Genomic DNA, 12,983 nt, shown 5'->3' with positions numbered 1-12,983 from the left:
ATGCTAATGAACAACATGTATGTCTAACAAAGTTATAGGTAATATTGATATGATTAATGGTGAGTAGATGATGTCTTGAAACCAAACAATTAAGAGAGAAAAAAGGCTGCATGAAGATGATTTTAGCAAGAAATCATTAAAGACAAATAGACCAAAAGTCATCTAAAAAATGTAGAGATCAGTTGGACAGGTGGCCACAAGTTCTGGCTCAATTACAAGTTGTTATAAGAATCCAGGTGCTTGAACAAATGTCTCGATTCTTGTTGAGTTGACACTGATGTGTAGAAAAATTAGGTTCTTGTAAAAACCTCTACAGTGGATGCGTGCTCTTAGAAGCATGTTTGTTTTTTAGAAATAGAAACCATTGGTGAGGGAAGTTCATAAGGAATAGAACGTAAAGATGGTTTGATATCGTCTTAAATTTTTGAAGAGATAATAGTTTATCTCAAGATAAGTAAGTTTCTACTCACTTCCACATTAGGTTCACGTGAGAATCATAACAAATTTGAGAACCTGTGTATTCATTGATGCATATATCAAATATACAGTCCGTCAATGAGTATATTGCATATATCAAATATATATTCCGTCAATGAGTATATTCATCGATACATATCTACTATGTATGCAAGTATATATACATTTATGCATTACTAATCAATGATATAGATACTTGCATACATAGTAGATATATATATACCGTCAATGAGTATATTCATCAATACATATCTACTATGTATGCAAGTATATATGCATTGATGCATATACTCGCTGAAATTTATTAGTGTATATGCATCAATGCATATATACTTGTATACATAGTAGATATGTATTCCATCAATGAGTATATTCATCAATAGATATCTACTATGTATGCAAGTATATATGTATTGATACATATAATCAATGAAATTCATTATGAATATGTATCAATGAATATACAGGTTCTCACGGCTCTCAAACTTTTTATGGTTCTCAAATGAACCGGCTCCATTATCTATAATATAAAATGGTAGAAAGAAAGACGAACATGGACATATACATAACACAATAACTAACGTAGTCCAATTGCACTGTTTTCATCGTTAAGATCAAAGATTTGTTGTTCTAGTTACACTCTATTAGGGATGTAAACTCGTGAGCAACTCGAGATCGACTCGATCAAAGCTCGGTCAACACTCGACTCAAATAGGCTCGGCTAGAACTCGAGCTCGACTCGACATATTAACGAGTCGAGTCAAGCTACCCAATACTCGACTCGAAAAGCTCGTGAGATACTCGATTATTTTATATATCATTAGTTTTAAAATATAATCAGTTTTTATAATAAAACTTGTAAAATATAAATAATAAAAATGTCTTATATTTTTTAGATATTTAAACAAAATCATACATTTTTTAATTATAAAAATTAATCAATTATTTTTTTTATTTAAATCACAATAAAAAAAACAAAGAAAAACTATAAAAATGGTTAATGAAATTGTCCCACATTGGAAGGGAGATGGTAAGTGTAGGGAGAAAAGATGTTATAAAAAGAGAAGGTGGCGAATGAAATTTCTAACTTTGTCATTTTTACGATGGAGTTTGAAGTTGATCTTTTAGTTTTATAGAAGCTAAGAGAACATCTTTAAGTTTTAAAATTTATAAAAGAAAGACCTTAAAATTTCATAAATTTCATTGGGTAAGCTTGGTTAAAGCTTGATTCGAGTTCAAGCTTGATTGAGTTGCAGTTTGAGCTTGATTCGAGCTTGAGTTTGAGTTTGAGTTTGATTCGAGCTTGATTTGAGTTGCAGTTCGAGATTGAGTTTGAGTTTGAGTTTGATTCGAGCTTGATTCAAGTTCAAGTTCAAGTTCGAGCTTGAGAAATAGTTATCGAGATCGAGTCGAGCTTTGATTTTTACTACTCGCGAGTTTTCGAGTCGAGTTCGAGCTTGGAAATTGGGTTTCGAGTTCGAGTCGATTATACTAATACTCGAGCTCGACTTGCATCATTTGCATCCCTACACTCTACCAATAAGTTACCTTGTGCAAAGAGTTCTACCTAGAAGAAACAAACAAAACTCGACCTAGCCAGATGTCGATATGTTTCTCGAATTGATTTTAAACACCAATAAACTATCTTCCCAGATCTTATTTACTTCACAATACCTGAAACCACATTGTACAATAACCCAACTCCGTATGGGTCTACAAGGTCCATTTGGTCAATCGAACCCCCTACCGATCATAAAGAAGCAAGATTAAGCTACCCATTAACAATATAATGACAAGTTAAGAAAATTGGCAAGCATGATAACCTCTGTTTGATACTAATTAGCATGATCACCAATGCAAAAAGCTGGAATAAATTTCTAATTTAAGTGCCATATGTTGAGAATTTGTGTCATAAAGAAGCAAGATTAGACACCCATTAACAATACAATGACAACTCAAGAACATTGGCAAGCACAATGACTTGTGTTTGATGCTAATTAGCATGATGACATTTAAGTGGCATAAGTTGAGAATTTGTGTCATAAAGAAGCAAGATTAAGCTACCCATTAACAATTTAATGGCAAGTAAACAAAGAGGCAAGCACAATCACTTCTGTTTGATGAAAATTAACATGATCACACCATTGTAGAACTGAAATCAGTGCCATATGTTTAGAATATATGCTAAAGCTCAGCTTAATATGTTGGTTGCCTCTGGCTGACCCACCATGGCAATGGTGGGCATTTGAAAAAGAAGTATGAAGCAGTAGGGAAATGATTAGCACCACAAATGAAGCCATAAAATAGTGTTAAATAAGGGTTTCATAGAATGCAGCTTTTCTCCCTTTTTCAGCTTTCTTTATTGATTGTTCACAACTGGAAAGGTTATTCCATCTCTCTTTTCAGACATTCTCACCATTCTTCTTCTTCTTCTTCCTTGGAATTGGGGGTTGATCAGAAGCAGCTTATTGTGATGGTGAAAGAAACTGAGTATTATGATGTTCTTGGTGTTACCCCACTTGTATCTGAAGACCATATTCGAAAAGCTTATTATCTCAAGGTGTTTTCTTACTCTCAAAATCCCTAAATCTCACTTTTTTCTAGTGTTTTTTTTGGTGTGTTTTGAATTACGATGGTATATATAATTGGTTGAAGATCGTTGGTTCTTGAAATTGACGAAGAATTGTAATACGATCAAATCATATGTTGAATGTTCTGTTTGTCTTCGTGTTAGTTAATGCCCGACTTAGTGGTGTTTTCCGATAAGATCAGATGTTTTTACTGTGTTTATATAGTTTGCACTTTTTGTACTTGTAATTCTCCTGCTGAATTATCTTCGGAGATTTGGATTTCATGTAAGAATTCTTAATTAGAAAGATTTGAAATTTCGACGTGTTTGGTTTGTAGTGTCCAAATCCCACGAACCAAACAGATACTTTATTTTCTACATAATTAAGATATTTGTGTTACAAAATTCTAAGATTTAAGTTATTTACGATTGTTGTCATGTTGATAATATTTAGTATATAATCTGAAAAAATAAGGGCTACATTTATTTTGTTGCACATTACCTTCAAAATGTCATGGCCGGTCCTGCATCCAATCCATAACGTTCGTTTAAAGTCACTCCGCTCAAATTTCATTTAGGCTCTTGGATTGTGTCAACTGTTTTTGGTTGTTTATGGAACAGGCACGACAAGTTCATCCCGATAAAAATCCAAACGATCCTCAAGCTGCAGAGAGATTTCAGGCGAGTTTTTGATACTTGAGTTCTTCTATAAACACGGAAATTCATTGAATATGATTTTGTTATAAGCAGGTACTGGGTGAAGCTTATCAGGTTTTGAGTGATCCTGTAAAAAGAGATGCATATGATCGAAATGGCAAGTGCTCCATATCTAAGTAAGCATTTCAGCTTTAATTCACGTGTATATTAATCAGCATAGTCGTGGAAACAATCGCTGTACTTTTTGGATTTTATCCTCCCCTATATATTTATAAAAGATGAATTTGCATAATGTTCTTACCTCCAACATCGTTTCACAGGGACGCCATGCTTGATTCCACTGCTGTTTTTGCCGTTCTTTTTGGAAGTGAACTATTCGAAGACTACGTAGGACATCTAGCGGTGGCAACAATGGCTTCCGCAGAATTAGCACTTGAAAATGACATCCCCGAAATATTGCATGACAAGTTGAAGGCAAGTATATGGACTATAAATTTATGTATTCATGTGTTATGAATTTAGGAAAGATCTGAGAAGTACCATTAAACGAATCTTTTCTCTTTTAACTAAGTTTGAGTGAATATGTATTATATAAAATGTAGACTATCCAAAAGGAAAGGGAAGAAAAACTGGCTGGATCACTGAAAAAATTTATTCACCAATATGTTCAAGGCGACAAAGAAGAGTTTATACGTCGTGCTGAGTCTGAGGCAGAACGACTTGCACAAGCAGGTATCTCAACCCTCCATTAATCAGTATATATATATATATATATCGCACTTATATAAACCAAACCAAACCTACCCAATATATCTCACACAGAGACAGGGTCAATGGTGGTGGATACAGGATTTTTGGTGATGGGATAAGGGGGGGTTCCTTCAAATGCATGTGTGGATTCTCCAATGGTCCAAAGTATGATGTATGCAAACCTTGCCTTTGCCTCTACCCCCAATGGGTAGAGATACCGTTTCCATGATGGCTATAAACAAAATGGTTCCTTGAACACTTTAAGCTACCTATCTACAAATTCTTAGTTCATGTCTCTACTTTTGATTCTTGTGACAGCTTTTGGAGCAAATATGTTACACACAATCGGATACATATATGAAAGACAGGGTGCACTAGAGCTGGGAAAGAAAGTCATTTACCTTGGGGTACCATTTATGGCTGAGTGGGTTAGAAACAAAGGGCATTTCTGGAAGTCACAGATAACTGCAGCAAAAGGTAATTAACTAGAAAGAGAATGGTCAGCAAGTAACTACATATATATTTCTCAAATTACATACCGACATATTTGGTGAGAAATTAAATGATTCCAGGTGCTTTTCAATTGCTACAACTACAAGAAGATGCACGGCGACAATTTAAAATGGATGGCACAAATGATGCCGAATCACATTTAAGATCCAGCAAGGATACACTTATGAACTCGCTATGGAAGTTGAATGTAGTTGACATTGAAGTTACTCTATTACATGTTTGCCAAATGGTGAGTCATAACTCATTCTTTTTCTGTTATTTTCTTGACAATGTAGTTTAAAGAATTTATTTCGCAGGTGCTCCATGAAAATAATGTCAGGAAGGAAGAACTTAAAGCTCGTGCGGTGGCCCTAAAACTTCTAGGCAAAATATTTCAGGTGGGATGTTGTCTGAACTGGACTAAAGTGTCTGTCATTTAGAAACGGATCTCATAGTGTTTAATTGGCTTTTGTGTGTGTGTGTGTGTGTATCTAGAGAGAGAAAAATTCACAAAGCGGAACATCAAAGAAGAAAATTGCTTCAGATGATACAAGCAGCAGCTCAGATAGCAGTGATGATGAGGATTCACCAAGAACACTCAACTATCGAGCCCCTTTTATCACACAGGTTTGTTCGTTGATTAAACAATCTTTAGAGTACAATTTGTTCACTCCACACTGAAAAAATTGGTTGTATGGCAGGGCATTGGTAGGCTATTCAGGTGCCTGTGTAATCCAGCATATGATGTAGATGACGATGAGATTGTTTATAAGACCAACAAATGATGGATAACAAGGGATGATGTTAATTAAATTCTTCAGGATTGGTCATGTAAAGTCCCAACAGAAAAAAAAAAGGATGAAACATCAGGTGCAATGGTTTGATTAAATTTGATCTTGTGTGTTATTCTTCTGCAGAACCTTCCTTATACAACGTTGACAATTGAACATATGAAGTTGCTGGTTTATACTCTTTTTTTATCAGGAAGAAGGTGTGTTATGGTCTCTATCTAGGAGTAATCTACAATGCATTGGGCATAGTAGCATCTTGAATGAAGTGTGTTTGCGTGAAAAAATAAGCAACTGAGGGAAAATCATCTCAATGCAAGTTACAAATCAGAAGTTATATCTCCCTATATATTTCCATTTAAGACCAAATCAATGAAAGCACATATTTTGTATGTTTATGCGTTTGTGAATAAGGCATCAATACACACGACATAAACAAGCTTAAAACAAGAGACAACAAACAAGAACCTGAAAGGAAATAAGCCCGATATTACAGTGTGGATATTTGGTCAGTTACATATTATTTCTATGCTGCACAGACTAACAGCATTGCTATCTTGAGCATCTGGCACCTGCAGAATGTAACAAAAGCGAGTAGCAATATAATTAGCAGAATAATTAAAATGTGCAGGAAATGCAGGTCATTTGTATATCAATGCACTTTCATTAGAGATTATGTAACTAGAAATGACCAAATAAAATGCATAGCCAGCAAATGCGAGTTCCATTCCCTTGGGACTAGACCAGAGGACGAGAATGAGATATGCGGGGGAAAGAATTGTGAAACAATTTAGAGTTTTAATTTGACATAGCCATATAGGCAGTTTAGTAATTTACCAATCTTGTCTCATCCCCTTACTTTTGTTACTTATTTTTGTGGACAAGAATGCTCTTTTGTCTCACTCGGTCCTGTCCTGCCTCGGTCTAATGTGAGACAAGTTTTTGTTTGTCATTTGAAAGTAAGAAGTTAGAGTTGGTACACATTAGCAGAGAGATCTCTTATGAGGATCAGACATTTTTCTGTCACTTAATTGATGATGCAACAAGACAATGGTCTCCAGGAAAGCCCACAAATTCTAAGGATGTTGAAGGTATCAAATAAAATAGTCAAGAAAGACACCAAAATCGTAACCCTGAAATCTGACAATCAAAGCTAGTAAACATCATGGAGTTAGAAACTTATCCGCAAAAAGTATGCTCCTGAAAGGATGAATGAATCAATTTGAAGCAAATAAAGTGCATCAGATTATGCATATGACTACTGGTACTGATACCACTGTGGGTTGCTAGAATACATAGATACGGCAGCACATCTCAGAGGTGTGAGTGTGGCCTTGTAGATGCAAAGCCATGGTAAACAGTCAAGGTTGGCTATTACTTCTTATAGGTGTTCCGATTCCTATTTTGTGCAACATACTTCCAAAAAATTTCATTATTTGTACCTCAGATGTGATATCTCAAACAGTTAGGCCAAAGTACATTACAAGAAAGAGATATCGGTCCAAAGTACCTTGCATTTTCATATGTAAAACAGGAACCTAAATTTTTGAGATGCCACCTTTGAGAATCCAAAATAAAAAATGAAGGTTTTAGAAGTACCTTAAAGAGAATAGAAATCGGAGCAAAGTACATTGCATTTTCATACAACTTGCTCAAACAAAGAACAGGACAAAAAGAAGCCGAAGCCAAGTCCAAAAGTTTTTCATTTGCTAGGGTGGCGAGGAGTAGGTCTTACGAAAATAGCAGCCATCCATCAAAGACAGGTGACATTCCAAGATGATTACATGTACAAGGATCACCAAATTGACTAGCACATCTCAACTGATTTATTCATAAAAAAAGGGTTCCAACTCAGACTAAGAGTGTACAGTGAGCAAGAAGTTCAAAAAAGAGGAACAACAAAGACCCTATGGGACAACTAACTCATGTATCAAAAAGACCCACAAGAGAAAGAAAACAACAAAAATATTGAATTGGCAAATGTAGTTTTGACCCTTGTTTTATATATATAGATTTGGAGAAGTGGCAAAGAAGAAGACACCTAGTATGCAAACAGAGTATGACTCAAAATATGAGAAGAGCTCATTATGTCAGAATAAAACGTAAGAAGTAACATCAATGCTACAAGATTCACCCTCACCCTACAAATCACTAGCCGTTTCGTTCTTACCCTTTATGCGTGAGTCCGCAAACTGATTCGTGAAAATAAACATATTCTGATTTTAAGAAACAGAGTATAACACAGACATAATTCCAATAAAATTCTAGCATGAAGGAAAAAAATATGGATTGCCCTTGAGATTTCTTTCTGATTTAGGGCAACTGAAAAGGATATGTGTACAGTGGATTATACTTTCTCACAATGGTAGTTAAGGAAATGTAAGGGGTGTGCAAGAATGCACAACAAGTAACTACGAGCAATAAGTAGGAATATATGTATGCGAGAGTGGAGGATGCTAATTAACATGATCACCAATGCAGAACTGAAACAAATTTATAACTCAAGTGCCATAAGTTGAGAATCACTTCTGGTCGAATGGTATTTAACATAAATAAACTTCCAATTTAAATGCCATATGTTGAGAACATAAGCTACAACTCACCTTAATATCAGGTTTTTACAACTTCTTTCGCAGGACATACACGTCACTCTCTTCATATGCATACTCCGGGTGAAGATGTTCATGCGGCACCTTTTCAACATCAAAGATCCGATTACATTGCTCCCAGAACAATAAATGAGCTTCAGGCGACCTCACCTGATACCCTAAAAATACCACCCCTGTATCACTAACCATCGCCTCCATCGCGGCGAGTAGCGGCCCCACCGATTCCTCTATGTACACCACATCAGCAGCGATTACAATGTCAAACGGAGGTTTTAGGGCTTTAATTTGGTCCGAATTCGTCCAATGCAGTTGCGCCGTTTTCAACATCTTACCTAACACAGGCTTGTTGCGTTTCAAATTGTGCTTGAGTGCCGGCATGACGGGCGCGATGTCGGTCAGAACGACCTCTTTCAGGCCGAGAAGGTAAAACCCCATGGCGGCGACACCGCAGCCGGTACCGAGTTCAACGGCGCGTTTGTTGTGGAAGTCGAGAAGGGTTGCATAAGGGTTGTCAGTAGTGGAAGCGGAAGTGAGCCAACGCTCAGCGAATTTGACGAGAACAAGGGAACAAGGCCAGACGGTGGTTCCGACGTGCATTGAACCATTATCTTGATGAAATGAGAGCTTTGCGCCGTTGACGGTGAGGTCGATCACCGGCGAGTCTGTGAAACGCATGGTGTCCCTTCCCAACTTGTCTCTTTCCTTGCTGCTAGAATGAGGTTATGTATGATGCCGATTAGGGTGGGTTGAAAGATGCTCCAATTGGGTCGGGTCCGTTTATATCTTTTGCGGTAGTGATGGACAAAACCGGTCCAGGGCCAGTTCTTACCAGGCCTGATATCCTGAACCGGCCATAACCGATCCTCCTATAACCACTCCCGGTTTCAATGAAAATCCCTATAACTGGTTATGCCAAGCCGGTTCTAGACCGGGCCCATTAAAAAAAACTCTTTTTTTTTTAATTTTATGTTATTAATATATTTTTAATATGTTATTAAATTTGTTTTGTTATAAATACGTTTAAAAATACATTTTATTATAAATAAGTTTAAAAATACGTTTTGTTATATATATATATATATATATATATATATGTATATATACATTTAAAAATATGAGTCACTTAAATACACTTTAAAAATACGTTTTGTTATGATAAAAATTACATTGTTTTACAAAAATTTATAATAAAATTATTTGAAAGTACATTTATTCATCAATCTTTATCGGTATTTCATGTCGGATTGACTTGAAGAGTTCCGGTCTCTTGAATTCTTCTAATAGCCTCTTGGTCATCAAGATGATCAATGTCGAGTTCATCATCATCATCATATTGTGAGTAAGTGCTATCGATATCGGTAGTTGGCGGCGTGCTTAGTCCCATGGAGATTTCATTTTCTTCCAGATTTTCTTCCACCACTTCAATCTCCATCTCTAACTATGTCGTATGTTGAATCCTATCAATGTTATCCAAATAATCCTTCAAGCAGATGTAACACTCCACGAACTCCGGGCTTAGTATTGTTCGACGTATCGAAATAATCCTGCCACTAAGAGAAAAAGCAGACTCCGAAGCTACAGTACTAGCTTGGATTGTTAGTACATCACGTGCGATGCACGTCAAAAACGAGAATTGAGGTTGTTTTTGTTTCCAAAAATCTAATAAATCAATTTTTTCAAAATCTTCGACATCATTTGCGGGACATGCAGCCATAAAGTTAGTATGCACATACATATTTAGTTCACCCAAATCGTTATCATATCGACTTTTTTTACTTGATTCATTTAAAACATCGTTCATTAAATTAGTCATCAACTCTTCATGACTTTGTCGATGACCACTAGAAGAAGAACTAGAACCCGCAAACCCACGACTTGAAGGTGTTTGTGGTTGGTTTTCTCATCCGTAAAAATGTTTGTAATGATCAAATAAATCTTGAAATTTATGATTAACCAAACGTTTTTGTTCCATTGAAAAAAATTATCCGTATCCAAACCAAAAGCCACACAAATTTGTGTAATTAAAACTCCAACACCGACAATATTTAAATACGGGTTTAACGCCGCAACACAAAAAAAAAACAAATGGGATGCCCATAAAATATTTTAACAATTTCTTTTTCATGTAAGACATCAACCTTCCCAATCGTGATGGTCTTCGTATTGGGCAATTTTACTTGCCAAAATAAATATTTGGTTTAAAACTAAAGGGCTTGTTGGATAATAAATTCTGGATAGAAGTGTTGTCGCATTTTTAAAATCGCCTAAAATATCGTGCAATCCTTCAAGCACGGCCCAATCAAGATTTCCAATAAAATTTTGCGGGTAATAGTGTCTATAAAAAGCAAAAAAATAATAATTTTTTGTTTTAACAAAGTTCAATCATAAAATAAGTCGATTTTCCAACGAACGGACATATCGAACCTCGGTCCCAAAGCTCTAAAACCAACGTCATCACAATATTTTTTATATTCCGCATTCATTTTTTACCTTTTGTGAAAATTCGCCGCAACATAAGTCTAAACTTATCTATTACGGGTTTACAAGTATTTAAACTGTCTTGAACGGCTAAATTTATTATGTGTGCACAACAACGTGTATGAAATAATTTACCGTCTAATATAGGTGTCAAATGACACTTTAATTTTTCCACACAATAATTGTTATTACTAGCATTATCAAATGAAATACTAATTATTTTAGTGGTTAAATTATAAAATGCAAGACTTTTTTAATAATTGAAAATTGACCGTGCTCCCGAATATGGCGCATCAAACGGTTCAAACGCGATTACACGTTTGATAAATGTCATGTTGTAGGCTCAACCCAATGTGCCGTTATACATATATACAAAACCAGCAATCCGTATGGTGCGCTCCATATATCACATGTTAAAGAAATATTGTTAGGCAAAGTGGATAACATTTGTTGCATTTCGGCCCGACACATTTTCCACATTTTTATTGTATCACGTCTAAGGGTTTGACAATTTACCGGCTTGTATCGTGTTTGTATCGTCTTTTGAATCAACTTCGTAACGGGAGGGTTGTCGAAATGTCTGAAAGACAACCCGACTTGAATGACACATTGTGTTGTTATTTGTCTGTTCAACTCGGCATCATACCAGATTTATCATAAACTAGTGTGAATGTTTACGTACACTAAAATGACTAAAAACGTGTATATGTATATATGTTCATATAGCAAATATGTATCATGTAGAGTAAGATAACATACTTCGAATCAACCCAAGGCCCAAGGCCCTATCTTTGACCATTAATGTATATACAAAGCACCAAGCTTGATCCATGGGTCTTGGTCCAATTTTGAAAAGGCTTATGGAATTAGCCTTATAAGCCTCTCCAATTTTCCCTTTCCTTCCTATATGGGATTAATTCCCTTGGTAAAATCCTAACAATTCTCCATTGGATCGAATAAATCAATAGATGAGGACAAACACAAAGAATCTCATTGACACCTAACTTTGCGTGCATGAAACAATTAGTAATAGCTCCTAGTTTTACCTTTTCTGTAAGTTCTTCAATAGTAATATGTAATAGCTCCTTTTTTGTGTTAACTTTAATTGGAGTTTAATCGGTCGGTTATAAATTATAAGTTTAAAGTATATAATAATGAAGCAAATGGTTACTTGACATATGGTTTCAATTGCTAACATCATTAAACCTATATCTCTCATCGATGAAGATGATCCTGGCATTGAGCTTGCACACAACAAAGAAAATGTACCCGTTAATGTTGATTAAAGTGCAACATCACCGTCCACCATGCCTACCGATGACACCCAAGGAACTCAAAAGCCAAGGATTGAATTGTCGTGGACTTGAAGTCTTAAGGTTGCTGACACTATTTCTATTATTTAGTTTTTAGTAGCTTAATGTTTCTACTTTCCACTTCCCAATATGTATGCGTGAGACTTGGCAATGGTAATTGTATGTTTTTAGTGATTGAATGGATGAAATTAAGTATTTTGGAATATTATATCAGTTATTGTAATCGGATTTAAAACATTAGATGGATCCGATCAGATTGTCTATTGGATGTCGGATGGATCTAGTCCGATCCAATCCGATTGATATTGGTTGGATCTAATCCGATCCAACGGATATCCAATAAGAATCTCCAATGGATGGAACCAAACCGATCCAATCATCTATTGGATTGGATTAGATCGGTTATCCAATGTTAATTGGATTGGATCGATTTTGTTCCCATAACATCCATCGGATGTCAACTGATGAACAACCCTAGATATTGGTAAAATCTTGGTGTCTTCAACATTGTGGTTGTTCCAGATTCCAAGATGTAGGCAACCATTTTTATTTAATTGTTTATATGAAAGAAAAAAACTGTAGGTGGAACAACAGGATGAGACGTTGGAGGAGGTCATATTTGACAGGTGCTTCTCTATCTATGAAGTCCAGAATCGTTGCAGGTTACTGTAAGAATCGTTTCTGTAAGGCATGGATCTATAACTAAATAGTATGTGTGCATCATTCGTAATGCTATGGACCATTTCATGAGCCACGCCTTACAAAAACACCTTTAAGAAACGCCTCAAGACGTCATGGTGTGAGCCACGCCTTACAGAAACGCTATGGGCCATTTTGTAACAGCGAATAT

The 12,983-nt window shown here is 35.8% G+C and overlaps 2 protein-coding genes across 2 annotated transcripts; one reads left to right on the top strand and one right to left on the bottom strand.

Annotated features, from left to right (window-relative positions):
- The first annotated feature begins 2,855 nt into the window (after positions 1-2,855).
- Positions 2,856-5,984, top strand: LOC112525731 (chaperone protein dnaJ 10). Its single transcript, XM_025135967.1, has 10 exons — positions 2,856-3,037; positions 3,668-3,727; positions 3,797-3,879; positions 4,024-4,177; positions 4,306-4,435; positions 4,772-4,930; positions 5,026-5,195; positions 5,263-5,343; positions 5,441-5,572; positions 5,647-5,984. The coding sequence occupies exons 1-10, from the start codon at positions 2,951-2,953 to the stop codon at positions 5,728-5,730; spliced, it is 1,140 nt and encodes a 379-aa protein (XP_024991735.1). The 5' UTR covers positions 2,856-2,950; the 3' UTR covers positions 5,731-5,984.
- Positions 5,985-6,053: 69 nt separating this feature from the next.
- LOC112525732 (protein-lysine N-methyltransferase EFM6) lies at positions 6,054-9,057 on the bottom strand. The gene is made up of 2 exons (XM_025135969.1): positions 8,337-9,057; positions 6,054-6,305 (listed from the first exon to the last, which is right to left on the bottom strand). The coding sequence occupies exon 1, from the start codon at positions 9,015-9,017 to the stop codon at positions 8,352-8,354; it is 666 nt and encodes a 221-aa protein (XP_024991737.1). The 5' UTR covers positions 9,018-9,057; the 3' UTR covers positions 6,054-6,305; positions 8,337-8,351.
- Between the last annotated feature and the right edge of the window lie 3,926 nt (positions 9,058-12,983).

Source organism: Cynara cardunculus (genome assembly GCF_001531365.2).
Source record: "Cynara cardunculus var. scolymus isolate 2C chromosome LG 13, CcrdV1, whole genome shotgun sequence".
Classification (NCBI taxonomy): domain Eukaryota; kingdom Viridiplantae; phylum Streptophyta; class Magnoliopsida; order Asterales; family Asteraceae; genus Cynara; species Cynara cardunculus.
This window is presented reverse-complemented; position numbering and strand designations above follow the sequence as displayed.

Bases quoted from the DNA above. Each gene is read 5' to 3' on its own strand.
- LOC112525731 (XM_025135967.1), top strand. From the start codon at position 2,951: ATGGTGAAAGAAACTGAGTATTATGATGTTCTTGGTGTTACCCCACTT. The intron at 3,038-3,667 runs GTGTTTTCTTAC...TTTATGGAACAG, and splicing joins GAAAAGCTTATTATCTCAAG to GCACGACAAGTTCATCCCGA. The intron at 4,931-5,025 runs GTAATTAACTAG...AAATGATTCCAG, and splicing joins ACAGATAACTGCAGCAAAAG to GTGCTTTTCAATTGCTACAA.
- LOC112525732 (XM_025135969.1), bottom strand. From the start codon at position 9,017: ATGCGTTTCACAGACTCGCCGGTGATCGACCTCACCGTCAACGGCGCA.